The following is a 27,757-nucleotide window of genomic DNA, read 5'->3' as shown; positions in this document are numbered from 1 at the left end:
TAATATATAGACTTAATTCAGTCTTATTCTCTCAGTCTCTATTCCGAATCCTCTGAGATTTATAGCGTTTGAAAGAGAGATAGAGACTGAGAAATTGAAATTGAGAGACAGAGATGAAAATAAATCATAGTATTGTGTTTAGTGTAAAGTAAAAGAGAGAGACTCAAATAAAAATAAAACTCCAATGTAATTTGCAGAAAAAATAGAGTTAGAATCAATTAATTGAAATTAGATATTTTAGATATAAAATATTAATAAAATGTGAGTCTCTATCTTCAAAAATTTTAATCTTCTATGTCTGTATTTTTTGAAAATACTATATTTCTACGTCAACAAACATGACATTGAATTTCAAGTATCTCAAAACAAACGCTACCAGATAAAAAAATAATAAGACAAAAATACAAATGGAGATGTAGTCATATAGACTCCACCCCGCCCAAAGAGTCTCCAGTTCACATCAATCATTTCATTTCATTTGCGTTTTCCATTCTACAACCTTTTTCATTAGATCAATCCCGAACTTCACAGATTTCTCAATATTCATGGGAGATGAAAGCAATTGCAGCATGAACATGGAAGAAGAAGTTCAAGGCGTTGAAGAAAGAGATCCAGAAAGCAACTCCAATACCAATAACACTCCCAATCCATTACACGAGCCACTTCTCAAGAGAAACAGAACTCTCTCTTCCAATCCACTCGCTCTCGTTGGCGCCAAAGTTTCCTACATAGAAAGCTTGGACTACGAGTAAGAAAATTAACCATTATTTTACCATTCAACTCTGCCAGTTTGAACAGAGTTTTGTCACATCATTTCAACCAACTTTGAGTTAATTCTGATATGTGTGTAGGATCAATGAGAATGATCTGTTCAAGCAAGATTGGAGAACAAGGTCAAGAGCTCAGGTGTTGCAGTACATATTCTTGAAATGGTCGCTCGCGTTTCTTGTTGGTCTTCTCACCGGCGTCATCGCCACTCTCATCAATCTTGCCATTGAGAACATTGCAGGATACAAACTTCTTGCCGTCGTTCAGTACATCCACAAAGAAAGGCAAGATCATATTTTTTTTTAGAATTAAAATAAAAAAGAAATTATTACCAAACTTTTTTATAGAAGATGAACAGTTTTAATCCATAGAACTGTGAGTAGGTTCTGATCGAACAGAAAGGTGAAAATTCAGAAGGTGAAAATTCAGATACAGTTAATGAAATTGATAATTGAGATTCGTTAGATGATAATTTAATCAAATCTGTCAAATTATTTAAGACTTTCACCTATCAATTTCACCTGAAGTAAAGTGTGCAGCTGAGTTTTTACCTATTAAAAATTGTTTTTAATTTTTTGTACGGTAACAGCGAAAGTGAATCGGAGGTAGTAACTGTGAATCTATGGTGACAGGTACATGGCAGGTTTTCTATATTTCACGGGTGTTAATTTCCTATTAACGTTCGTTGCTGCAATTCTCTGTGTGTGTTTTGCACCAACAGCAGCTGGGCCTGGAATACCAGAAATCAAAGCTTATCTTAATGGTGTTGATACTCCCAACATGTACGGTGCCACAACATTGTTTGTCAAGGTTAGTTTATTTAATTTTTTTTATTCTTTATTGTGGTTGGTTACTGCCAAAATTCTTCCACTTCAGAATGATTCAAAACAAACAAAGCAGATTTATTTTCCCTTTGAGCTCTGTTTTGGAGGCTTTTGGGGTTTGAGAATAATGATGAGATTGGTTCATAAAGGATGATGGTCATGGATGGATGAATAAAGGGGAGAGTCAATTATTGATGCAGTCCAAATTTTATTTTATTTGTTTTTTTCTTAGCTTGTTTTTTATTGAGCATTTCTGCATCGAAAAAATGAAAATGGGTAAGTAGTTTTTCTTTCTATTGGTCTCCTTTTTGTTCTGTTCATAAGCACAACTGACCTCTAAGGATTTTTCTATTAATTTATATATCGTGGACAACATTTCCGTTTGTGGTGCCACTAATTTCTGAAATCAGTACAAAGATTTGTGCACATAAAATATACAATTTGCATTTATATTTGTTAGAATTTACACCTATAAATCAGTAAAATTTAAACTAAGATATATAAATATATAATGACTGATTTGAAGACTAATTTTGTTAGTCTCTTGCAGATTATTGGAAGCATTGGAGCTGTTGCTGCAGGGCTAGATTTAGGAAAAGAAGGGCCATTGGTACATATTGGAAGCTGCATTGCTTCCTTGTTAGGCCAAGGAGGCCCTGACAACTACCGGATCAAGTGGCGGTGGCTGCGATACTTTAACAACGACCGCGACCGCCGTGATCTGATTACCTGCGGCGCATCTTCGGGTGTTTGTGCGGCTTTCAGGGCTCCTGTAGGCGGAGTCCTGTTTGCTCTTGAAGAGGTGGCAACTTGGTGGAGAAGTGCATTGCTTTGGAGAACTTTCTTCAGCACTGCTGTGGTGGTGGTTATTCTAAGAGCTTTCATTGAACTGTGCCATGAAGGGAAGTGTGGTCTTTTTGGTGAAGGAGGGCTTATAATGTTTGATGTGAGCAATGTTAGTGTGAGTTACCATGTTATGGATATTATCCCTGTTGCCTTAATTGGAGTCATTGGAGGCGTTTTGGGAAGCCTTTATAACCATGTTCTCCACAAGGTCCTCAGGCTCTACAATCTCATTAATCAGTAAGTAACAATATCTCTTTCATACCTGAAATCACTCTCGACATAAAATTGAAATCTCCATCTATAATGTGATTCCCCAAGTGTCAAAACTAGTGTTTTCAAAGTTATTAAACAAGTAATTAGTATCATTCAACTCAATGTATATTGTGTGTCATGAAAGTACACATCTCAAAAGTTTAAATTACTTTTCTTCAAGTAAGATTTTTTTTGGATTTGTTTGATTTTTGCATATATATATATTTTTTTAATTTGTCTTATGCTATTTTTTTTTTAATTTTGGGCAAACTCTTCTTGACTTTTTGTACATAAAGTTCTGATATCATGTTATAAAATTATTCATTCCAAAAGTTTAAACCGATAAAAAGAGTCAATATCTCTGACAGTGTATGTTGTGTGTGTCATGAAAATACTTATCTCAAAAGTTTAAGTTGATAGGAGAAGACAACATCAACATGAATGGTTATATCTCTAACACTTTTCTTCGAGTAAGAATCTTTTTGGGTTTGCTTAATTTTTGTATAAATCTTGTTTTTTATTTTCTTTTATTTGTCTTATGCTATTTTCGTTTTACTTTTGGACTCGAGTGAACTCTTCTTGACCTTTTGGATATAAAATTCTGATACTACATAAAACTACTTGTCTCAAAAGTTTAAACTAATAGGAAGAGCCAATATCTCTATCAGTGTGAATACTAAGTAGTAACTAGTTCCAATTTTGCAGGAAAGGGAAGATTTATAAGCTGCTACTGAGTCTTTCAGTAGCATTGTTCACATCAGCATGCCAATATGGTCTGCCATTCCTTGCCAAATGCAGTCCTTGTGATCCATCGCTTCCAAAATCCATTTGCCCCACCAACGGAAGGTCTGGAAATTACAAACAATTCAACTGCCCAGACGGGCACTACAATGATCTTGCGACTCTGCTCCTGACCACCAACGACGACGCCGTTCGAAACATATTCTCTTCCAACACACCTAATGAATTCCAGCCATCCTCTATCCTAATCTTCTTTGCACTCTATTGCATCTTAGGACTAGTCACCTTCGGCATAGCCGTCCCCTCCGGCCTCTTCCTTCCCATAATTCTCATGGGCTCCGGCTACGGCCGCCTTCTCGCCATGCTCATGGGGCCTCACACAAACATTGATCATGGATTGTTTGCCGTTCTCGGCGCAGCCTCGCTTATGGCCGGTTCCATGAGGATGACTGTCTCACTCTGTGTCATCTTTCTCGAATTAACCAACAACCTTCTTTTACTCCCAATCACCATGTTTGTTCTCTTGATAGCCAAAACAGTTGGGGACAGTTTCAACCCAAGCATCTATGAGATCATTTTGCACCTTAAAGGCCTCCCTTTCATGGATTCAAACCCGGAGCCATGGATGAGGAACCTAACAGTGGGAGAGCTTGTTGATGTGAAGCCAGCAGTGGTTACTCTCCGAGGGGTAGAGAAAGTCTGCAACATTGTTGAAGCGTTGAGGAACACAACTCATAACGGTTTCCCTGTGGTGGATGATGGGGTGGTGCCGCCGACGAGGCTTGTAACGGAAGCAAGAGAACTGCATGGAATGATCCTGAGAGCACATCTGATCCAAGTGCTGAAGAAGAGGTGGTTCTTGAAGGAGGCAAGGAGGAGAGAGGAATGGGAGGTGAGGGAGAAGTTTACATGGGTTGAGCTTGCAGAGAGAGAAGGGAAGATTGAAGAGGTGGCTATAACAAGAGATGAAATGGAGATGTATGTTGATCTTCATCCTCTTACTAACACAACTCCTTTTACGGTTTTGGAGAGTATGTCAGTTGCCAAAGCCATGGTTCTCTTCAGGCAAGTTGGACTACGACATCTTCTTGTTGTACCCAAGTATCAAGCATCCGGGGTAAGTGATTCTTCAACTTCGATTTTTCTCTCTTTGTTTAAAGGTGAAAACTCAGGTACAGTCGATCAACTTTATGTGAAGTTGATAGCCGAGAGTCATTAGATAGAAATTTAGTCAAATCAATCAAATCATGTAACAGCTATCAGTTAATTGACTGTACCTGAGTTTCCCACCATGTTTAAATATTGTTATGTGAATGACTAATCATATAATATTGTCTCCTCACAGGTATCTCCTGTAATTGGAATATTGACAAGGCAGGATCTACTAGCACACAATATATTGTCAGTGTTTCCTCATCTTGCAAAATCAAAAAAGAGGAACTGAATCAAGTTCTAATTTGCCTTAATCATTGAAATTCCATTATCCCAAGCAGCTTCTCTGTGGGGCAAGTCTCATTTTTCTATCACACAATAAGTTATTTTTTTGTTAATTTTTATGAGTTTGTATACCTTTGTATCATTACTTGAGATTTTTTACAGTTATTCAAAGATGGGTAAGTTACAACAGGCATGTAAAACCATATTCAATTTTTGCTATTCTTTCCATATATATAATTTGTATCAATATGGTGATGCCTAAATAATCCCATCTCTTACAATGGAAAACAAACAAGAAGGGAAAAAAAGATTCTTGATTAAGTATTGCTTGATGCAATTATTGTTTTGAGTTTGTTGTTAGACTTTAGCAAGAAATTGGGATTTTGATTCATAGTTGTTAGTTGTCAATTCTGAGTTTGATAACAAAAAAATTAGAAGATTATAATTATAAAGAGTTTTATATTTGTATATTTAATTATTTATACAACGGTATTTTGCATATTTTTTAGAGTTGAGTCCTGAGATTTGATGACAAACTTAAAATGTTATCTAAGATGCTTTATGCCCAATCATTTTAGATAAAGCTTATTTAAAATAACTAAATGTTTTAAATTAATCAAATATGTTATGACAGAATAATTAATTTTCTTATAGTAATATAATTAGATTCTTTTATAAATACCAAACACATTTTTTATATGATTGCTTGATAACTAATTTTTTGTATTTATAAATGTCCACTTCTTTATTCAATTTGATTTAAAATAAGCTAACCCCTTTTAAGTTCTCTGTGTGTGTGGCACCATAAAGTGTAACAATGTTTTTTATTTCCACACAAAATCTTTTGTAATTTTATACTTCATTCTTGCATAGTAAAATATACCATAATCAATTATAAAATATATTTCTATCAAAGGGAATTCTAATATTCCAAGGAAAATACATAAAATGAAAAAGCTCAAAGTAGCAAAGCATAAAGAAAGTTATGGTTAACAATATACATACACATATAGACATAGCTTATAGTTCATAATCCATACTTCATTTAAAACAAGGAAAGCATGGTGGACACTGAAAATGCAACAATGAGTACTGCAAAAGAGGCAAAGCCCTGAGATGTCAAAGCAGCAGAAATAGCAGCAGGAGAAGAAGAAGATGAAGATGACGATGATGACGAAGATGGTGAGGATGAAGGGGAAGAAGCTCCATTCCCAATTGTAATCTTGACCTTCATGCCTTGGCCACAGTGGCCTAAGGTACCACAAGTGAAGTACCTTGTGCCTGGTTTGTTCAATTTAACCACATCATTGCCACTGTTCATTGTCTTCACTGCACTGCTAAGATCACAATTCTTATAGGCACTCTCACTTCCTAGCTCAACCACACTGTGCAATGAAGAGTACTTGAAAACTGGAAAAAAAATGAGGATAATCATTAATCACAATCATCAATTTTTAAATATGCTAAAAGATTTTGAATCTGTCTTCTAGATATAAAAGATACTCGTAATCAAATTGTTTGAGATTTCAATTAGACCAATTACGTCTCTCGTACTTGGTTTTTCAGTTCTTTTTCATTAAGTGACTCATTACGCTGTTAAATACTAAATATAATGTATTTTTGTCAATTTCAAAAACGCAATTGATGCAATTAAAATCTCAGAGACTCTCATAAACTACTTTTTGAGACTTGACTCGCTATTTATATTCTAGAAGATATGCCTTAAGAAAATGTAGAGAACAAAAACACATACCGAGTTGATCTCCAACCTGAAATGTTTGGCCTGAAATCCAAGAATTAAAGTCTGTGGATTGATCCCAGCCTTGGCTTCCACCAACAACATGTTGAGCAGCCAATGCCTCCTTTGCCATCAAGGTAGCAACCAGTACTATGAAAATTGTGTTCTTATGCCCCACCATTTTTCTTCTCTTTGCTTACCCTACTTCTTTGGTTTCTCTACCTCGGTTCTGTTTGAGCTTTGTTTCTTTCATTCATATTTATAGGCAAAATGATATAGAGATAATAATTCTACATATTTGTAGGTTATTAATCATTTCCATAATGCTATCATATGAATATATGTTGGAAATAATACCATTTTGTTAGTATCTTAGATGAATATATAGGATATCCCAACTTTTTTTTTAATAGAATTTAATTTTAATGCACTGTTAGTGTAAAACAGTTTTACATGTATATCTAATTATGTAATATTACGTCGGCAAAAATAATTACTTTTTATGTTAAGCTCGTGAATAATTATCCCAGAAAATAAATTGATTGAATAACTGTACAAAATATTTTACATTATGAGTATATCAAACTTAGGCTCTTCTTAATATAACCTAACAGTATAAAAGACTATTAGGTAAATGGCGCCTTTTTTTTTTTTTGGTTCTTAGACTCAAATCCGAAATTTTTAGCTATATAAGCATCTATATTTCAGTTGATTTTGCCACTTGACTACAGAGTTATTAGCATTATTTGTGTTTTGTTGGTAAATATATATAAAAAAAAAGAAAAGGGTTAAATATGATTGAGTCAACCTAACTTTGGGTATCTCTTTTGATTAGAGGCCAAAATAAGAATGATGCAATGTTGTGAAGTATCCTCTGTTTTCAGTATTTGATTGGCCGCAAAGCATTCTGTGGTGGGTGAAGGTTGTTTTGGAGTTGAAACCAAGTTATTATGGATCAAATCTTTTAGGAAAAGATAGTGGGATGGTTACAAATTTTAATATTAATGACAGATAATAAATAAATGGAAATGTTCGTTTTCTAAGATACTTTCAATGATTGTTGCTTATACTAATTTACATCAAATAAAATTTTAACTTATTCTTATTAAATTTAAAGAATTAACTATTAAAATCATTACAAATATCTAGATTCTAGAAGACAATAAAAGTTAGTCCAAAATTATCTAATTTTGCATTCATTAATTACTGTTTGAACAATTAAGTAATATCAGATGTAATAAGTGTGTAATTATAGATGTTAAAATTAAGGTGAATTATATGGTAAAGATGTAAGTTTACAGATCTTTTTTTTTATGGGATGAAAGAGAGATTGAAAAAGGTAGGACCCACACCTTGAATAGCAATAAAATAATAAAAAATAACTATAAAAGTAATTTATTTTCTCTCTCTATATCACTCAATCTGTATAGTAGAGTGCCTTGGTATTATCGTCAAATTATATTATATATACTTAAAATTTTATATTTCATTTTAAAGAGCATATTAAAGTTGTTTATATATAGTAATAATAAAAAAAAAGAAATAATATTTGTGATATGCAAAATACAGAAGTTAAAATAAAGAGTATACATTAATGGGGTAAAAGAATTCTAAAAATTCAGTTTTTAATTTGTAATTAATTATATTTTTTTCCCAAAATCTTCCCTTAGTCATTGATACAATTTCCAATCCTGAATTCAATCAAAGAATTAATTTTTCTCAAACAAAATCAGCCAATTATTTACAATATGGTAGTTTATTTTAGGATTAATTAGTTCAACTTCAAACTAATTGCTTTTTCAATATGATAAGTGAATGAAAATTTGTGACAACAAAAATTCATAATGTATATATTAAAGAATATTTATATAAAAGATGAAATCAATAAAAGAATATTTACATACAAAACATCAGAGATTGCTCAACAAACAAAACATAAATTGGTACAAAAAATTATCATACTATTGATACTTATTGAAGAATGCAATAACATGATCATAGACTATCTCCTTGGCATTGTAGCCCATAACAAAATCAGCATGAGCATAGTTCTTGATGTATTGAACACTCAACTTGTCTGCATCATGGTTACTCATGGTGTCCAGTAATTTCTGCACGTCGACGACGTCGGAGAGCGCGTCGGTGCCGCCGTAGCTCATGAAGATTGGGAGGTCAACGGGTATTTTGGTAAGGTCATAGCGTGGAGGGAACAAACTTCCATAATTCTTAAGGTTAAGCTCTGGCAATTCATAGTTGAATTTTGAAAGAGTGCCAAATCTAACACCTGCACCAAATTATCCACACAAGGTTTAATTGCGAGGAAAATATTTGGTAACAAAAAAATATTAATAGAAAATCGTCAAAATTTATTATTTTTTGACTTTATTTAATATATTCTACAATAAATAAATATTAAATAAAATAAATTTATATTGTTTGGACCGATTGATTTTTTTGTCTCTTTTACATTACCTAATTATAATATAGTTATATGTTTTTAATAATTTTATTTGTTTTAATTTTGTTTCTAAAGTTTTAAATATGGTTTAATTATGATATTAGTTAATGCTACTTATGACGAAATTTCTAAAATAACAGTATCAAATTATCACTAACATATGAAAATATCGAAAAGTTTTAAAATAACTTTATTTTGTCGACCAATATCAGTTAATTTTTTAAAGTATTTTTTAGTTAAATTTTAAATTTTAAATATTAAATTTTCCAAAAACATAATGCTTAAAAATAATTTATAATAAAATTTAATTAATATTAATTAATTAAAAGCCAATTTTCCATACTTATTTATATGATATGTAACTTGGCATAAAAATCTAGGGATATAATCAAAACAACTTTAAGACATTGGTGGACAAATCTAAAATACTTTTGAAAGAATAAAAACAAAACTGAAACAATAAGGATCCTTAAGTATACTTTATGCTGGTAAAATCTTACTCTGAGACAAGTGTATTAAATTCTTTGTGGCTGTTGGCTGAATATGGTCCAAGAATCGATCAACAACTGAAGAATTCATGCAGCAATTTTCACCTGAATTTTTTTTAAAAGAGTTTAGTTTAAATTATGTGATAATATGTCCACAATAATCCATAAAATTAAGGATCATATTATATAGTAAAGAATATTTTTAATTAAAAGTCAAAAATTGTTCTTTTTAATAATAAAACATAAAAAAATTATGAATAACAAAAATACTAAAAAATTATTAGAATTTATTGCAGTTGATCTGATGGGTAATGCAGAGAGACTTGACATTGTTAAGAACAGTTATTCTAGCAAAAAACATTGTTGAGAATTCATTAATTTGTGTGTCAAATGCTAATAAATTTTTAAACGATTAATTATATTCCAAGTTTCATGTTGGTACCCGTTGGGATCAAATTCTGGACGACCAGACACGGCAGTCATCTGTTGGAAAACATAAAAATTAGTTAGATTATTATTTTTGTAAAATAGTTAGATTATTATTTATTATTTACCTCGCCAATAAAAGCCCTAGCAGCAACATTTACAAGTTGAGTGGTCATGTGATTCAAATAGGCAATGGGGCTTAACAATGCTGCTGATTTGATCCGCTCCATGACCACAGGATCCCTCTCAGAGAATGATACTAGAGCTACCAAAGTTCCCTGCCAAACACATTCTTTTTCTTAGTTACAAATAAAATTGATTTTACAATGAATTTTTTAAAATAATGTGAATAGTCAGACTTCACGTGAAGTTGATATTTGAGAGTTATTAGATGAAAATTTAGTCAAATCAGTCAAATTCACGTGAAATCAACTGCACTTGAGTTTTCACATTTAAAAAATGATGGGGTGATGATGAATTACCAAAGAGTGGCCAACATAATGAATCTTCTGATGTGTTTTGCTGTAAACATAATCAAAAAGCGCAGGTACATCATTAGCAACCATTTCGTCCCAAGTCCAATCCCAATATGCCTGTCTCAAAAGAGAGAAATATTGTTTAATAAAGTTATTTTTGTAATTAATGTTTTGGAGAAAGTAAAAAGTAAAAAGGTTACAGGGTCAGCGGAGTTGAGGGAGATGTGTTTTTGACTATAAACGGTTCCTCTTGCGTTAGAGATCCACACATCGAAGCCGCTATTTGCAAGATTCATGGGCAGGCTTTCACTTGGGGGGCTCAGCACCCATGACATTCCTCCCTGCACCATCCAACTTATTAAACCATTTTTCTATCTTAGTCCATGATAACAATAAAGAAGTCTCACAGCTCATAAATTCAGTTTTAATTTTAATCTTTAAAAAAAAAAATTTTATTCTTATTTAGTAAAAATTAACTTTATTGATAGTTGAGAATCGATACATGACAATTTAGTTAAATCTATTATATTCTTAACTATCAATTTCACATAAAATTAACTGCATCTGAATTTTCATATTAGCCATTAGAATATTATTTTATATAACTTACCACCATGACTCCGTGCTGTACTATCACCGGCGGCCTCTTGGCCCCGCCATTGCCAACGTTTGTTCTACCTTGTGGGATTCTTTGCAAGCTAAGAATGTATCCATCTTTGGTTGTAACCTTTGAGGGAGAATTTTTTTTTTTGAGTTAGTTGATTAATCTGACTAAAGTGACAAATAAAGTTTTTGAAATTTATATTTTGAATATATTAGTTTCTAAAAGAATATTAATAAACTCTTTTAGAATAATAAACATAAACAAATTAATTCAAATTAAAATTTTCTTATCTTAATTATAAGGGACTGATATAAAAATAGTGTATCTACATTATGGATACTTTTTTCATATAGACTAATATGTCCAAAGTATAAATTTTTAGGAGTTTATTTTTCACTCTACTTTTAATCTTTTTTCAAGTACACGCACGTGAACATAATTTAATGTACTCTAAAATTAGCTATTAAAATATATATTAAAAATAATTTAAATTACATATATTTTTATACATAAATAAATGATAGCTAATTTTAATGTACACTTTTGATATTTTTAGTTTTCAATTGCAAGAATGTATGACATAACATCAATCTACAATTTTTTTAAGTGATTATTCATATATGTTTTTAGATTAACAAAAAAAGCTAAAATATTGAATTATTTAACCATTCTCGATTATGAATACCGGAAACAAAAATGAGGCGACAAGAATGTTATGGGCATTTAAAAAATTACAAAAAAGAAAGAGCACTTACTTCATGTTCCTCACATTTGTACCCATGGGGAGTAATAAAAGTGGCACAAAAACCGTCGTTAAGGTTTTTAACACCTAAAGAACCGTGGGCTTGAGAAGGAACAAATGCTAAGATCACTACGACACAAAGTGTCATGGCAGGATATCCAAACAACCCCATGGGAGCCATCTTCATTTTCTTTTGCTTTTCTTTTCTTTTTTTTTTTTTAATTTTCTATGAGTAGTTAAAGGAATTGAAGAAGAATGGCTCACCTTTTGATTGTGTTGTATATATAATATATATAAGAGATGGAAAAGTGAAGCCAAGAGATTCAAAGTGGGAACTAAATTAAAGCATGAGGTGGGAAAACGAGTGGAATGGATAATTTTCTATCTTTGGATTATTACTTTTAGTGGTCAACCTTATGATGCATTCATGGCAGCGTTTTATCTTTGCTTTTCTATTTGTTCTCAAGCTTAAAGTGGTAAAAACGTTTTTGCATTACAAAAGTATCGCTTTTCTCAAATTATTAGGCTGGACAATGGTAATCATTTTACAAAATATTTAGAATCAATTTGCTAAACAAGAAAGTAACATCACAAAAACTTTAGTCAAAATATGAGAAATAGATGCCACTAATTATCAGCTATCAGATTTTTTTTGTTTCCAATCGTCAACATATTAGCACATCAAAATTGGTGCAAAACGTTTAAAGGTCCAACAAATCTTTCACTAATGATACTATTCATTTTTCTTTTGACTATATTACATATATAAAAAAAATCACCTACTAAATCAACCACTTCTATAAAATATAAATTAAAATATAAAATATATATAAAAAAATAAATTAAATAATACATATATTAATATATAAATATATGATAGCTATTTTTTTATATACACACAGTATTTTTTGCAATAGTAATAGTATACATTTGATTATATTTATTTGAATTTTTCAACTAGAGAGTCAATATTTTTTATGCCCATATCAAATATTCTTTTGAAATTACTCTTTTATCTTAAATTCTAAAATTTAAATTTTAAATGCTAAATCCAAATTTTTCCAAAAAATTAAGAGTTAAAAAAGTAATTTTATAATAAAAAATTGATTAATATTGGTTAATTAAAAATTATTTCTTTATAATTATTCTTTTAATATAAGTGGGTCAAGAATCAAGGCTGTATGATCTGTGAAAAAAAATATTAAAATGGCATAATTTAAAAAAAATCATATAATTACTTTTAATTTAAAAAAATTTGAGGAACTTATAAATTTGGGACAGCAATCCAATCCAATAACGTATCAGTGATACGTAATTTTCCGTTTTTGGGCCTAGGCCCATCTAGTTACCAAAAAATACGTATAAGCGATGAGCCCATATAATCCTTCAACCCATGACCAAAAAAAAAAACTTCAAGCATAAACCATAAGGCCCCAAAACCCTAACTCTCTCTCTCTCTCGCCGTCTGCTTTCCCTCCCTCTCGTTCGTTCAACGGTGAGTTCTTCTTCTTCTTCTTCTTCTTCTTCTTCTTCTTCTTTATGGTAATGTTATTGTGTGTGCCCTAACATGTTCAATGATCCATTGCACCAGCTAAGTTAGTTAGAACAAGTTAAAGATGCCGAAATCGAAGAGAAATAGACAAGGTTTGTGTTTTGTTCTTCGCTGTAACACGCTTTGCTATAGTTTTATCTGTTCGTTCAAAATTTTTGAAGCGAAGGTGATGATGATATGCAGTTACGCTTTCGAAAACGAAGAAAAAGGGAAGGGAGCATAAAGAGGCAATTGTGAATTCAATAAAAGAGGCTGCTGAGAAATACTCTTCTGTTTATGTGTTCTCTTTTGAGAATATGAGGAATCAGAAGTTCAAGGAGTTCAGGGAGCAGCTCAAATCAAGTAGCAGATTCTTTTTGGGATCAAACAAAGTGATGCAGGTTTCTCTTGGAAGGTCTCCTTCTGATGAAGTCAGATCAGGTCTTCATAAGGTTTCCAAGGTTCATCACTCTCTCGAGACCAACAAATTTTCGGTTTTAGTTTGATAATCATGTTTCTTATGTTTCATTTGTTGTTTTTTCTTGTGCTGTAGCTATTGCGTGGAGATTCTGGGATGTTTTTCACCAACTTATCAAAAGAAGAAGTTGAAAAGTAATCTTGGAATTGGAATTGCTAATACTATAATTAGTGACCAACTTCTTTTTTTGATTCTAACCTCATTTTTTTTTCACTTCTATTTTGCAGGCTTTTTAATCAATTTGAAGAATACGACTTTGCAAGAACAGGAAGCATTGCCACTGAAAAGGTGTTCGGCATATCTTGCTTTTTTTTTTTTTAACATAGCTATGTTTCATTCAAATGTCATATGAAGGAAGCCATTTGCTATTGGCTAAGTTGGCATTGTCGAAAATGGTGTTCTATTGCATTTCAATAGAACTCATTCAGTTTGGTTAGGTAGTAGAGCATGCACACATTTTATTTCATTAGTAAGACTCACAATTTGACATTTGTCTAGGTCGATCTTAAAGAGGGTCCTTTAGAGCAGTTTACGCATGAGATGGAACCCTTCCTTCGGAAGCAAGGCATGCCTGTTCGGTTAAATAAAGGTACACTTGCAATGTTCTGTAATTATGGTATCAATGCACCTGGTGACGGTGGATACATAATTGATGTTTCCAAATTTGCAGGAGTTGTGGAGCTTGTTTCAGATTTTGTTGTTTGCGAGGAAGGGAAGCCCTTGTCCCCCGAGGCAGCTCGGATACTGGTTAGTTTGTTTTTACTGTTATCAAAATCATCCCTTTCAATTAGGTGCTGTGTGGACAAAAGTGATTAATTTCTACATCCACTTTCGAAGAAATAAACCAGTTCTGTTGCTTGTTGATTGATTTATATTTCAAGGATAAAAGTTTTTAATAAAATTACAGTTGAAGCTGTAATTATTGTATCTGCATTGTTAATGTCTGTCAATATTTGGTGAGATTGAGATGCTGACAACTGATTGCTCCTCTTTTGTGAAGCGCTTGTTGGGAATCAAGATGGCTTCATTCCGGCTACACCTGATATGCAGGTGGACTCCTGATGATTTCGAACTTTACATTGATGGGCCTGAAGATTCAGATGTTGAATGTTCATAGTCACTCAATCTGTTTCAGATCGTTGAAGTGTACAACATGTGATGCATAACAAAGTTATCTTGATCTACCGATATGTGACCGGAATTAGTATTATTGTTTTAGTTTCCGATTTTGATCCTCCCCAGTTTTGTTTGCTGCTTTCTTATAGTAGTTTTGTGGTTGTGCGAATCCTGTGAACTAGCCTTAAAATGGAGGTGGCATTAACCATTGTAAACGGAATGCTGAAATTGTTGGTAGTGTTAGTTTTATACTATTATATTATTGTTCTGGATACCTTTTGTTGTATATGTTCAATTTCTTGTAAAATACGAGACTTGAACACCAGCATCTCTAGCGAGGACCTCACTATGATAACTCTGCTGTTTTTTTCAGTCAATTAAAAAAAATCTAGCCCAGTCGGAAATGCCAAATATTGCGTTTGCATTTGTTGCCATAATCAACTTTTTAAGGGGTGGGTTTGGTGAATTGAGTGTTAAGAAGAATGAGAAGGCATGCATTGTGTTTGGATTGGAAATGGATGCAAGTAATTTGGTTTTTCATATATCTTGTGCATCAAATTATGTTTGTTCTTCCAAAAAATTAAGGGATTTTGTGAAATTTCTAATATGAAGAAAGTAGGTAATGTGAGAAGAGCAAGATGTGGATATTGACTTGGCAAACAACTTGGAAAGCTTAACCATACACCAATTGATGGCCTCTTCGTTCAGAAGAGATTTTGTAGTATTCTTTCTTTTATAGAGAACAATGATCACACACTCAGCATCAAGTAGAATCAAGGTTAGTACATGAAAATGTTAGGAAAACACTTTTGCTTAAAAAAAAAAGAAATTGATTAATATTAGCTCAAATATAAGATAAATAGCAAATAAAAAGTATTGATCACCTAACATTCTATACAAATAGTCAAATTTTAAAAATAACAAGGCCACTTACAAAAGTTACATGACGTCCAACAATTTCAATTTTATTATAAACAATTTTTCTCAAGCATTCAAGATATGAAATCAAGGAAAAATTAAACAAAAAATCACCTTCAGAAGGAAAGGAAAATTTTCATTGCATATATTAACATAAAATCGTTTACATGCTTTCACATTCACTTTTCCTTGTGTTTCCTTTACAAGGATACCTTGAAATGTACACTTTGAAATCCGATTCAACCGCGAAACCTTCCGGCATATTGCGATTCGTCGTCGCCATTGCAACAGAAATCAATGTTTTCCATTTACTGCTATTGCAGGACTCATCTTCCTCCTCCTCTCCCTAAAGCTGTGGCATGAAGACAAGCTTGGAAGGCACTTCTGCACATACTTAGCCGATTTCACTCCAAAGGACCTGCGATCCTCGCTCATGACTCTTTCGCTGCTGCACACAGAATTGGGTCCTGAGATGTTGTAAGGTGTACTCTGTGCAGACTTGGGAAGAACATCTTGTATCATTGGTTTAGCTTCTTTCTTGGAAGGATCACGTTTCAAGCTTTCTTGAAAAAGATCTAACAATTTCTTTTTCTTTTCAGGTGATGATTCGGCAGTGGAACCGGAATCTCTACTCTTATTGAAAGCGTGGTGAACCGGAGTGGTACCACGAGACGGTGTAAACTCTGTAACAAAATGATACAGACAAAATATCTAAAGCTAATTGGAAGAAGACGAAAAAAGAGGTGAAAATTCGCATGCAGTTGTTTTTATGTGAAGTTAATAACTGAAAGTTATTAGATGATTTGAAAGTTTGACTAAATTGTCATCTAATAACTCTTAACTGTCAACTTCACATAAAAGCAACCGCATGTGAGTTTTTACCAAGTACGAATGAAAACAGAAGCAAGACCCTTACCACCATTGACACTATAGAAATCATCTTCACAATCTGAATCTAACCAACCCTTGGAATCAAAAAAAGCTTCCTCCTTGCTTCCTGTATTATTCAATGAAGAAAACTATTCATACACTACACACTCTTGATATTCCTATAAAATACAGGGTTGTCACTAATTAATGTGTATTTAGATTATTCTTTTTTAAGAAAAAACTAAGATATGAATCAAGATGAATATCAAAAAGCAGCAACAATCAACATTAAAGTTAAAATAGATCAACAACACACAATTTTGTCTTCATCTCTCTTCATAAATATCAAATAAAAATAAATAAATAAAAAAGAATGGGCAAATTGTTTATTGACTTGATTTTAAGATATCAAACAAACTACTATCTTCTTGGTCATAACTACCACATGCTCAGCCCATTCTGGTCTGAAAGTCAAAGTTGACTGCCATCTTTGAACAATAATAATCAAAGACAAGTTTGAGAGTAATGTTCAAATTACTGCTCCCACATGGGAAATTCAAATTAAGATATATTTGATGACAACAACAACAACAAAACCGTGTCCCATTAGATGAATTATGTTACCTAGATCAAACGACACTATTGCATCTTAACATAAATCATGTATGAACTCAGTGCATTAGTTCTTAAATCATATAAGGGATAAAACAATCTATCATATGAAAGTAAATACAGATTTATAGAGACACAGAAAGAGTGAGAACTGTGAACTTATTTTCTTATGCTTCACCCATATCATTCATATAGTTCTGACAACTACTTTAATATAATATCCAAATTAATCAGAGAACTAAAGATCATCTTTTTTCAGTCACAATTGTCCTTAAATACCCTTTAAATTGTCCACCTCTCCATACAGATCATATTAGTTGGCAAGTTGTTTTCATTCTTGGAACATATATTATCTTTCATCCCATTAGACCAAATGAAGATAAATATTCAATAGAGTGAAAATTTATCCTCAACTATAAATTCGTATATGCATATAACCCCAAAAAAGGAAAATTGAAAAAAAAATAATGGACTTGATGACAACCACAAAATAGTATTTTGCAAAAGTAAAAAGAAAAAAAAAAGAAAAAGGATAATGTTTTTTTCTTTTTTTTTGCTATTATAATACAAGCATACTAGTCTGACAATAACAAGAAACCATAGGTGGATAGAACCGAAATTAACTATACAAATATCCTGACAAAAACATGATCCAAGGGTGGAAAAAATGATCAAATAGAAATATGACTCAAATATGCAAATCATTTAATATATATTATAAAGGACAAAAATAAATTTTCTTCCAGTTTCTAGCACATGTACCAAGAGATTAATAATTCTTCAGGGACCCCATATGAACAATTCTCCAGATCTTAAGCCAAATCAAATCCCCGAGACATTCATATATTAATAAAAACAAAACTCTCATACAAGGTCACCAATCAAATAAGAACATAAATAGTTCAATAAAAAAGAACAAGGAGAATATATGAATAGAATAGAATAGAATAGATAGATACCTTGGTCAGTTAAGGTGGGTGGTGAAGGAGCCACAACGTTCTCGGTTTTGGAAGCAAAAGAAAGCTTGAGTTTCATGTCTTTGTTGTTAGTTTTATTATTGTGGACTGAATAACAAGAACCCATCACTGAAAAGACAAGAGCTTTTTTATCATCACAGTCACCGGATGAACCAGAGAGAGAGAGAGAGAGAGAGAGAGAGAGAGAGAGAGAGCAAATATGGTGAAAAAGGAAGGTGTAATATATGGGAATGTTATTTGGCGTTATAGAAAACGTGTGAGGAAGCAAAAAATGATGGTTTGGGAAGAAAACAAAAGAAATAAAAAAATGGTGGGAGTGAATGAGTGAGGGAAGGAGAATGAAGAGAAAAGGTTAAGAGAGAATTGGTGAAGAAAGAAAGAAGAAAGTTGAAAGGGAAGTTATGTTTACAAGGTTGTGTTGTTTTGTGACTCATCACTCATGCCTGCTAGCCACTACATTGGCTGTCATAAAGCTATATAAAATATCCTACTATTATTATTAATTATTATTAGAATTTAATTTTGATGCATTATTATTTTGTTAAGTATAGAATAATTTTATATGTATACTTAGTTACATAACACCACATGATAAAAATAATTATGTTTTATATTGATGGCATAAATGATTATTCAAAAAAACAGACATGATTATACAATCATGTAAAATACTTTACACGATTAATATATCAAAATTAAACTATTATTATTATTATATGTGGATTCTCATTTCACAGGAATGGGTCCTATGGGAAAATGAATAGTTTGTTTTGTTGGAATTACAAAAAAGAATTGGCCAACAGTGTCTATGAGTTTTTGCCTAAATGTTACCTAACTTATTTTTTGTAATAAGTTTTAATTTTTTAAAAATTATTTATTTTTATATCTTTTAAATAAAATAATAACTTTTAACATTTTTTAGTAAATAGACACCACGTTATAGGCACTATAACATTCACAGAAAGTTCATAATAAGAGTTTCTTTTGTGTGTTTGGGAAGGAAAAATGTTGTCCTCTTTATTTTCTTTTATTTGATTAATTTTTTATGTTTTATAATGTTTATTATTAAAAGAAAATTCAATTATAGTTAATTTTATATAAAGATGATAGTTAAAAATCGTTAAATAATTTAATAATTTTAACTAAGTTATCATCTAACGGCTCTTTATTATCAACTTTATGTAAAATTAACTATAGGTCTATACCTAAGTTTTCACTTTATTATTTTTGATTTTTTATATATGTAATATTCAATGTAGCAAAAATATATATTTTATGTAAAATTAAAAAAGCAAATTAAATATGAAAAATACAAATCGTAATATATATTATTAGATTGAATAAAAACTTTCATAATCAACTGATTTATTAAAAATAAAAAATTTCGAAAATTTTAGAATTAAATTGATATTTTATCAAATATATATTTAATCTATGTATGTTAGGATTAAAAATTATTTTGTTATCATTTCCCCATTAATTAAAAGTTACTTCGTAATATTACCTTTATGTTATTTTCAATTTACAGTTTCTTGATAATTGTATATTCAAATAAAATCATAGATAAAAATTGAGTATAATATACAAACATCTAGGAATATATAAAAAAAAAAAAGTGTCCATATCTCAAAGCAGGGTATCATATCTGGTTTTAACATCTTTCTCATCTTATCTCGTTTCTAATATGTGTCCTTGAGTACCATTAAATACTTTAGGCTTCCAAAACATACGTTTAAGCAGAATTAAATTTTATAAGTTTGTTTCTAAAATAACGAGATTTGTATAACTAGTCAAATCTTTATCTACAACTTCGTTCATTAATAGATTCTATCTTCAAGAGCATTTCCTGATCAATGAGACCATGAGTAATTGAGTAGAACCACAATTTGGCAAGTTTGGGAACTTGAAGTTTCATCAAGTGTATTTACTTGATTCAATTACCATGTTATACACATTTCTTCTTCTTTTAATTGATATAGTTGTTGATATAGTATTTTACTATTTTTGCTCTTTTTATACGCATCTCTAATGTTGTTAACATATATTTCTCATCTCGTCTGGATTCAAAAACAGCAAAATATGGAACATATATAACCTCCAATATTTGCCATATTTGCTATCACCAAATGAACGTCTAGGTACCCTCTCATCTAGGTCGTGTCACAATTTGGGATTAAGTTCCTCTCAACTAAAAAAGATTAGTAAAATAAAAAATTGAGAGTCTAATTATTTTTAAATTAAAATAGTAAAATCTACCCATAATAAAATTATAAATTTAATAGTGGTTAATTATTTATTTTATTATTTTATAAATTTCTTTTTTTTATTTATAAATATACAGGTCATTCTAGTATATAGTTATATTTCGATAGTTATGATAGTTATACTAGTTTAAAAAATAATATTAAAATTAAAATAATATTTTTTATTGTTAAACAACATTTTTAAAAAAGTATTGCTACAAAAAAGTATTTATCTAACTATAAAAAAATATTAGCATGCAAGCGAAGACTATTTAATATTTATTCACTATTCAACCAAATATCCCTGAGGAGTTCATATCTAACTGGAGATTCATCTTTTGACTTCAAGTTCGGTTTAGCTGAAACTTGTGATGAGGACAAGGAACCACTGAAGAAGAATATTGAGGATAGTGGGCATTTCAATTCGTCGAGCTCATCGTCACTGGTGTTTGATTTACTTAGAACACAAGATCTACTTCTTCTCAACTGAGATTTGTTTCCAAAGTGCCCAACAATTCTTGCAATGGAAGTTGCCGGTGGAGGCAAATATATAATTGGAGCTGCAATGCATGGGTAGTTTAGGACAGATTCGTTTCCTTCCTGTGTATCACTCTGCATCAAATTTAAAATAAAAAATTGTAGATCATAATCATTCAACATTGGAACAACCTAATTAGTATAATGTTATGTATGTGTACTTAATATAAGGCAATTAAGAATATGAATTATAACTCTTAATCATTTTTCATATATGGATATTCAAAAATGTTATGTACATAAAAAATTCAGCTATTAAATCAGACATTATATATTTGTATATACGTAATATGGTTTATATATATGTATAATGAGACTAAAATTAAGTGCATATTAAATTAACTAACCTCTGAATTCAGAGCATCAAAAACAGTAGGGGGAACTGGATCAGTGCAAAACTCATCTGGCACAAAACTGTCTAGAATCTTCTTAATAAGTGTTGCACTAAACATTGGGCATACCTTAGCAAGAAAGAACCCTTTTAGTGTGATGAATAATTAAAAAATTTCATGCTAAGTTGGTAAGTAACTGAATGAATGAAGGGAGGTTCAATGTGATTTGCAAACCTCTTTCCTAACTGATGCACTTAACAACATGTCCTTAGGAAGCATTAGAAGGTCACTAAGTGCATTAAGAAGATTGAAGGACTTGAAAGATGTAATTTGTCTCTCATTATTCTTTTCATTGTCATCTTTTTCCTTTACTGAATCGTCGTCGTCGTCATCCATGCCGAATAGGTCAGTCAACCATCTAGACCATGTCCCAATCTGTAGGAATCAATTTCATTTCTTAAAAATTATAGAAAAAATGGCCAAAAAATGGCTATTTATCATTTACAGGAACCAAAGAACTTACCACAGTTTTTAAGTGTGCACCAGCTCCAAAGCTTGATTTCCCAGGTGGAATGGGAAGAACCTTTGGATCAGTAATGGGATCCGATAGAGGATCAGTTGGGATTTCATCATAAGACTTGCGAAGAATTGCATTGAACATAGCCACATCTAATCTTGCCACGCATTGCTCCATTATCTACATCAACATAGTTATGCATTCTTCTCATTAAGGAAAAGTTGACAACAAAAATGTGGAACAAAAAGAAAGAAGGTTTTGTGGAGACAGAGACTAACCAATCTACGGATTATAGGCAAACAACCACACTCATGCCCTGCAGATCGAATAGGACAGAGCCTTTCACAGGTTTCCTTGAATGCTTTCTTCCAAATATCAAGTGGCAAGTTCCCCTCCCCTTTCTCTTTCTCATATGAGTTAGATTTTCCTCTCTTGTTTTTTCTTGAGGCAGAATTCACTTCCTTTTGTGCCAATTTTGCAGCAATAGGTTGCATATGTGGAGTCAGAGTCTGGATAAGAAAAACAACGTTGCATATGTTAGATTGAAAGGTAAAATATGTTATATAGATCATAGCCATAAAATTTCTCATTAATTCAACATCGTTTGATAGACTTTGTAAAAGTGAACTATTTTAACTCATTTCATAATGTTGTCTACTTTTCTTTTTTACATAATTTTGGGCAAAACGATGTACATGATATGCAGCTAATAGAAACTGACATTTTATATAAAGTTATTGATGTAATTATATAATTGGAAGTGTAACTTCACCACCTTTTATGTAAAGAGTATTACATTATAAGAAAAGTTAGAAGATGAAATCCGAACCGGTCTTATATGAATGACCAAAATCACCACAAAAAATAACTTTTTCAAAATTGGTCAATGTGACCTTTTAATGACTTTTAGATGAAACACTCAAATTAATCTTTTAATATATTTCAGATCAAACACTTTAATTCTTAATAAATTTTTATTATTTTAGAAGTTCCAAAAAAAACTTAAATGATATTTTTTAAATACCTAATTCTCTTATAATAAAATTTATTCATCCAACATGTATATAAAAAATTTTATTAAAAGTGATCTAGAAAATAACTTATCCATCAATCAGTAAGAGACTTTAGAGTAATAAAATGTAGTTAAAAACTATAATGTCCAATTAAAAATTCGGTAAATCAACAAATATATATAATTGGTACAAAATTTCACCAAGCATTGCAGCATTAAGGTTGTTGGAGGCGAAAGAAAAGATAAGATCAGCATTTACCTGCCACCAGATAGATTCAACAATGCGAGAGAAGATCCAAACTTCCACTTTTTCCAGTGCTGATATGAACACCTGTGGATCCTCCCAGTTACCAAAACTTGCATAGCCTATTGCTCTATGTTCATTTTTTGCAGGGTGGTATCCCTTCAATCTCGTAGCCGTGGAGGTTATCTTGCCGTACAAGTCACCGTTGCATTTCCTTCCGCGGGTAACTCCAGAATTATTTGATTGAACTGAATCTTTGATGGATTGGTTTACAATTGTTCTCAACACTATTGTATTAGACAACCAAAATGTTAACCTGTACCCAGATGAAACTAGAGTTCAATTAGTTGCGACAATTTATGATGAAACTATAGCAGCAAAATATTCATTCTTATTTATAGTTTTACCAAATTTGGAAGAGAAAGTCTAGAGACAAGTACTTTTATCAAAATCTTGTCAGCACTTAATCAGCAAAAGAAAAATAAATAATTCTCCACCATTAGATAAAATCTCACACCATTAAAAATACTATTGATAGCTAATTGATGGCTACAAATCACAGAATCTGCTGGCTCCCTAACACTCCTCAATTTGTAATTAGGTCTTTATACTTTTACAAAAATAGGTCCTTTTCATATTAAAAATGTTAAAATTAATAAAATATTTTTTCCAAAAATTATCTAATCAAAGATCTAATTAAATTCTTAATTATAGATACCTTTCATATGCAGAGAAATTTCAGTTAACTCTAATATTTTTTACATTAAGAAAGATCTAATTATAAATTTAAAAGCAGTATAGAGACTCAATTAAAAAAGAAAAAGTATAAGAACCTAATTGAAAATTCAATAAAACTATAAGGACTAATAGAGTAATTAAACCTTTTTATTTTGGTTTCAGATAGTTAGGTCAACTGATAGATTAATGAAAAATGAAATAATAAATAATCCTAAAAAATACCTTGGGACATCATTTCCACAAGCCTTCACAACAAGTACTAATCCAGAAACAGAACTTTTAGCAGCACCAGATCTTGTTCCTTGAATATTTTCTTTGCAAGCATGAAGATACAGCCTGGAAAGGCGCCGAGCCGGCGCATGGACCTTACTCATGGAGTTTCCATGCTCAGCAACCACTGAATACGAAGCAGCCTCAATAGCAGCTGCTTCTCTTAACTCTCCTTCAAGCTTCTTTATCTTCATTTCCAAGTGCTCCATTTTTCCATCTAAACAACCATTTCTTGTTGCTTTTGGATAAACCTTTCGGACATTCCCTCCATTATTTCTTGAATCTCCAAGACCACCATTTTCCTTTACTTCAACATAGTGATTTGTACCAAACAATCCAGTTTTCCAAGCCGAGTCTGCCGGGGATTGCGCAAGCTGCAAGATCTTTAGTCTGTCAGTAGAATCCTTAGTACTATCAAATGAGACTTGATCTTTGGGACCTTGTGCTACCAATTGTTCATCTCCTTTCTCATATCTCCCATTTAATTTCTCATTGCTTTCACAATTATCACAGTTTTCGTAGCTAGGATTCTCGCCTTTGTAAACACTACTACTTTGAGATAATGTGTTCCCTGAATTAATAATGATAGAAGCATTTTCTTTGCTCTTCCTTTGAACATCTGCAGCCACCTTTTCATGAACATTCTGATCCAAATTTTCATTTTCACTGTTTCTTGTCCTGCTTTTAGAATTCAGATCAAAACTAAAAACTAAAGATGAGGATGAAGAATCTGAATCAGCACGTGCCAGAACACGTTCTTGAGTTGATAGTGAATTAAGGTTAAGAGAGTGAGATACGGAAGCATCAGAAGCCAAGGAATTCTTCTTCTCATACATACTTGTATTGTAAATTTGTCTATCTGCCCCATTCTGCCAAATTAAATTTCAATTATTATGTTACAAAATTAAAAAACATTTTTAAACTATATTAAATGCACATTAAAATCAATAACAGCAGTATAAAATACACATTAAAATTTAAAATATACATTAAAAATAAATTAAATTACACGTATATTTATACACAAATCTATGCTAACTGCGGGCGAAATCGCACGTACCTTTTCCGATGAATGTGAGGAGTGTTCATCGTCATCATCATCAGTGAAAGAAGCAATCTCAGCTTCCTCAGCATATTCTTCACTGATCAAATCCGAAACAGAGCCTCCACCATTACTATTGTTTCTTTCCTTGCAATCCTCTGTAGAAAACCTGTCCTTCAAGGAAGAGCTACCGCGACTCTTTTCTACTCGCTGAATCTTAACAAACAGCAATGGCGGATCTGTGTTTCTGTAGCTCCTCTTGCAGTTCATAGGCACAGTAACTTCGAATCTCTCCTTATGCATCACAAAATTTGCCAAGTCTATGGTTCCAGATGCCAACAACTGTGACTTTTCGCGTCGCGGTTCGTACAAGTTCAGGTCCAAGAGATTCTTCTGGAACACGTCAGCATCACCGCCTCTAACAGCCACGTCCCTTAACAACGTAACAGAAAGCTTAACCGACTCGTTGAATTCGATTTTACCTTCGCCGATAACGGAACCGAGTGAAGGAGAAACGAGTTTGGTACAACCGGATGAAGATTCTCCATTCTTCCATTGAATGAGTACGGAACGAAGGGATCTTAGGGATTGTGTTGGAGGCCATGGCTTAATCTCCTTAAGATGAATGAGGTAATCAATTTGAATGCTTCCACTTCTTCTGTTCTTAGCTTTCATGCCTAGAACCATGGCTTGTTATGTCAAGTAATCACTAGCACTCTGATCTGATGAAAAAATCGCCATGAGAACTATCAATACATGACACAATTTACAAGAAAATAATGTTCTTAACAATTTTTTAAAACAGAAGAGCTAGTAGAGTTTTTATATATTTTACCAGGAAAAAAGAGTTGGTGGTAGTAGAATCAGAAAGCTTGCCATAACTGACACGTGACTGCAGGTGCATTCTATGGTCTTTTATCTTTTTCTGTTTTGTTCATACATTCTTGACTCTATTTCACTTTTCCTTTTTCAGTTTCACCTGCAACTTCTAAGGCACATCGCTTCTATATATACACACTAATGTTTGTTTGGTGTATAACATGCATACCATGATGCAAAGCAAAGAGACATTTGGTAGTGCTAACAAAGAAAAATATAAAATTTAAAAATAAAAATATTATTGCATCCATATTTATAAATGTTTTACAAAGTATATAATTTGTATTTATATTTGGTTGAAAACTATCACGTGAAGTTGATAACTGAGAGTAGTTAGATGATTTGATTGTTTTAACTTTTAACTTAATTTTCATCTAAAGACTCTCAGCTATCAACTTTATGTGAAGTCGACTGCACCTAAGTTTTCACATTATATTTATTAGAATTTTGTACACATGAATCAATACAATTTGTACTCGTATTTTTTCAAAGTTTGCATATATAAATTTATAAAATTTATTTATTAAAAATAATTTAGTATTTGTGCTGACTAAATAATAGTTAAAAATACTAAAAATATTGATCTCTAAAAGTTATTAATTATCTAAAGGTAAAAATTCAGATGTACTCAATTTCACGTTAAGTTGATAATTACAGTTGTTAGATAAAAATTTAATTAAATTATTCAAATTATTTAATATTTTCAACTATCAACTTAATGTGAACTGCACTTGAGTTTTCACTTTATCTAAAATATTTAAAATTAAAATGCATAACATCTTAAGAGAAGGACAATAAAATTTCTGAAATTGAAATGCATAGTACATATTTGATATTTATGTTCAATATTTTTTGTTAATATAATATGTTACTCTGCGAACATTATTTTAGTTTGAAAAAAAGGAATGGGTAGGCTAATTTTGTTGGCCAAGAACATGATATATTATTTGGTAGATGACAAAACCACTTCGTTTGGTGTAAACTATGAAATCACCACGTTCCAAGATGTTGATACCTCGCCAGAAATTATGTGGACCTACAATATAAAGTAATGCTATTTATGTATTGGAAGTAGAATTTTTCTTGAATGTAGATAGTTTATCTTTACAATGTCGTCCCTCCTCATTTTTTTATGAAGCTTATCCTCTACTTCAACATACTTATAAAAAAAACATGAGAGTTGTACTATATGCTAATTTTAGAGCATATTTTTTTCCAGAGTTTTACTCTATGCTAATTGCAATGGATCATGTTATGAGAGTTGCTTTAATTTGGTGACTCATAGTTAGACTTGGATTTGTTGAAGTTACAGAAGATTGGTGGTATTGGTTACTCTACTAAACCGCGCGTGAACAACACGCCACCACTTACACGCACCCAATATGCGTCGTTTATACACAACGGTCGTCTTTGACAACAGCAATACACCCATAGTTTACACGTTTTGCCATTTGCCAACCAATTTAGATTTGGTGTAATATTCAGTTCACTTGTTCGTTTAAGTAAATGTTGAAAGTTTGAATCTTATTTTATATATAATAATTTATTGACCAATAACAAATTTTTAAATAAAATTTAAATTTATAATAGATTAATTTTTAATTTATTAAATTAAAAAATAGCGTGTGCAACAAAAAAAAA

The 27,757-nt window shown here is 31.6% G+C and overlaps 6 protein-coding genes across 7 annotated transcripts in view; 3 read left to right on the top strand and 3 right to left on the bottom strand.

The window, feature by feature from the left end:
- Positions 1–27,757, top strand: part of LOC107471590 (ribulose-1,5 bisphosphate carboxylase/oxygenase large subunit N-methyltransferase, chloroplastic) — a 75,754-nt gene that overhangs the window by 4,482 nt on the left and 43,515 nt on the right. The gene's annotated exons all lie outside the window — the stretch shown is intronic.
- Positions 427–5,117, top strand: LOC107471571 (chloride channel protein CLC-b). Its single transcript, XM_016091060.3, has 6 exons — positions 427–748; positions 852–1,052; positions 1,401–1,578; positions 2,143–2,675; positions 3,396–4,548; positions 4,777–5,117. Exons 1-6 carry the CDS (start codon positions 546–548, stop codon positions 4,873–4,875), a joined length of 2,367 nt encoding a protein of 788 aa, XP_015946546.1. The 5' UTR covers positions 427–545; the 3' UTR covers positions 4,876–5,117.
- Positions 5,749–6,860, bottom strand: LOC107471572 (mavicyanin). Its single transcript, XM_016091061.2, has 2 exons — positions 6,622–6,860; positions 5,749–6,278 (listed from the first exon to the last, which is right to left on the bottom strand). The coding sequence occupies exons 1-2, from the start codon at positions 6,785–6,787 to the stop codon at positions 5,914–5,916; spliced, it is 531 nt and encodes a 176-aa protein (XP_015946547.1). The 5' UTR covers positions 6,788–6,860; the 3' UTR covers positions 5,749–5,913.
- On the top strand, positions 13,217–15,199 carry LOC107471580 (uncharacterized). The gene is made up of 8 exons (XM_016091069.3): positions 13,217–13,295; positions 13,392–13,444; positions 13,536–13,792; positions 13,885–13,943; positions 14,037–14,097; positions 14,308–14,398; positions 14,480–14,556; positions 14,810–15,199. Exons 2-8 carry the CDS (start codon positions 13,417–13,419, stop codon positions 14,924–14,926), a joined length of 690 nt encoding a protein of 229 aa, XP_015946555.1. The 5' UTR covers positions 13,217–13,295; positions 13,392–13,416; the 3' UTR covers positions 14,927–15,199.
- LOC107471586 (uncharacterized protein At3g27210) lies at positions 15,959–18,726 on the bottom strand. The gene is made up of 3 exons (XM_016091079.3): positions 18,285–18,726; positions 16,760–16,840; positions 15,959–16,526 (listed from the first exon to the last, which is right to left on the bottom strand). The coding sequence occupies exons 1-3, from the start codon at positions 18,406–18,408 to the stop codon at positions 16,138–16,140; spliced, it is 594 nt and encodes a 197-aa protein (XP_015946565.1). The 5' UTR covers positions 18,409–18,726; the 3' UTR covers positions 15,959–16,137.
- LOC107471584 (uncharacterized) lies at positions 20,765–26,238 on the bottom strand. Its single transcript, XM_016091076.3, has 9 exons — positions 26,073–26,238; positions 25,256–25,959; positions 24,148–25,064; positions 23,203–23,503; positions 22,210–22,440; positions 21,938–22,111; positions 21,649–21,849; positions 21,430–21,543; positions 20,765–21,157 (listed from the first exon to the last, which is right to left on the bottom strand). The coding sequence occupies exons 2-9, from the start codon at positions 25,922–25,924 to the stop codon at positions 20,825–20,827; spliced, it is 2,940 nt and encodes a 979-aa protein (XP_015946562.1). The 5' UTR covers positions 25,925–25,959; positions 26,073–26,238; the 3' UTR covers positions 20,765–20,824.

Source organism: Arachis duranensis, chromosome 10 (genome assembly GCF_000817695.3).
Source record: "Arachis duranensis cultivar V14167 chromosome 10, aradu.V14167.gnm2.J7QH, whole genome shotgun sequence".
NCBI classification, from domain to species: domain Eukaryota; kingdom Viridiplantae; phylum Streptophyta; class Magnoliopsida; order Fabales; family Fabaceae; genus Arachis; species Arachis duranensis.
Note: the sequence above shows the minus strand (reverse complement) of the source record. Positions and strands in the feature narration are given on the sequence as shown.

What these genes read in the sequence shown, in the direction of transcription:
- LOC107471571 (XM_016091060.3), top strand. Translation starts at nt 546, where the DNA reads ATGGGAGATGAAAGCAATTGCAGCATGAACATGGAAGAAGAAGTTCAA. An exon ending in ATAGAAAGCTTGGACTACGA is followed by an intron (nt 749 to 851) that starts GTAAGAAAATTA and finishes ATATGTGTGTAG; the next exon opens with GATCAATGAGAATGATCTGT. An exon ending in CCACAACATTGTTTGTCAAG is followed by an intron (nt 1,579 to 2,142) that starts GTTAGTTTATTT and finishes AGTCTCTTGCAG; the next exon opens with ATTATTGGAAGCATTGGAGC.
- LOC107471586 (XM_016091079.3), bottom strand. Translation starts at nt 18,408, where the DNA reads ATGGGTTCTTGTTATTCAGTCCACAATAATAAAACTAACAACAAAGAC. An exon ending in ACCCACCTTAACTGACCAAG is followed by an intron (nt 16,841 to 18,284) that starts GTATCTATCTAT and finishes TGAATAATACAG; the next exon opens with GAAGCAAGGAGGAAGCTTTT. An exon ending in TTTCTATAGTGTCAATGGTG is followed by an intron (nt 16,527 to 16,759) that starts GTAAGGGTCTTG and finishes ATTTTGTTACAG; the next exon opens with AGTTTACACCGTCTCGTGGT.
- LOC107471572 (XM_016091061.2), bottom strand. Translation starts at nt 6,787, where the DNA reads ATGGTGGGGCATAAGAACACAATTTTCATAGTACTGGTTGCTACCTTG. An exon ending in TCAGGTTGGAGATCAACTCG is followed by an intron (nt 6,279 to 6,621) that starts GTATGTGTTTTT and finishes TTTTTTTTCCAG; the next exon opens with TTTTCAAGTACTCTTCATTG.
- LOC107471584 (XM_016091076.3), bottom strand. Translation starts at nt 25,924, where the DNA reads ATGGTTCTAGGCATGAAAGCTAAGAACAGAAGAAGTGGAAGCATTCAA. An exon ending in CCTCACATTCATCGGAAAAG is followed by an intron (nt 25,065 to 25,255) that starts GTACGTGCGATT and finishes TTAATTTGGCAG; the next exon opens with AATGGGGCAGATAGACAAAT. An exon ending in GTGCATCAGTTAGGAAAGAG is followed by an intron (nt 21,544 to 21,648) that starts GTTTGCAAATCA and finishes TTTCTTGCTAAG; the next exon opens with GTATGCCCAATGTTTAGTGC.
- LOC107471580 (XM_016091069.3), top strand. Translation starts at nt 13,417, where the DNA reads ATGCCGAAATCGAAGAGAAATAGACAAG. An exon ending in TCAAAAGAAGAAGTTGAAAA is followed by an intron (nt 13,944 to 14,036) that starts GTAATCTTGGAA and finishes TCTATTTTGCAG; the next exon opens with GCTTTTTAATCAATTTGAAG. An exon ending in GCCTGTTCGGTTAAATAAAG is followed by an intron (nt 14,399 to 14,479) that starts GTACACTTGCAA and finishes CCAAATTTGCAG; the next exon opens with GAGTTGTGGAGCTTGTTTCA.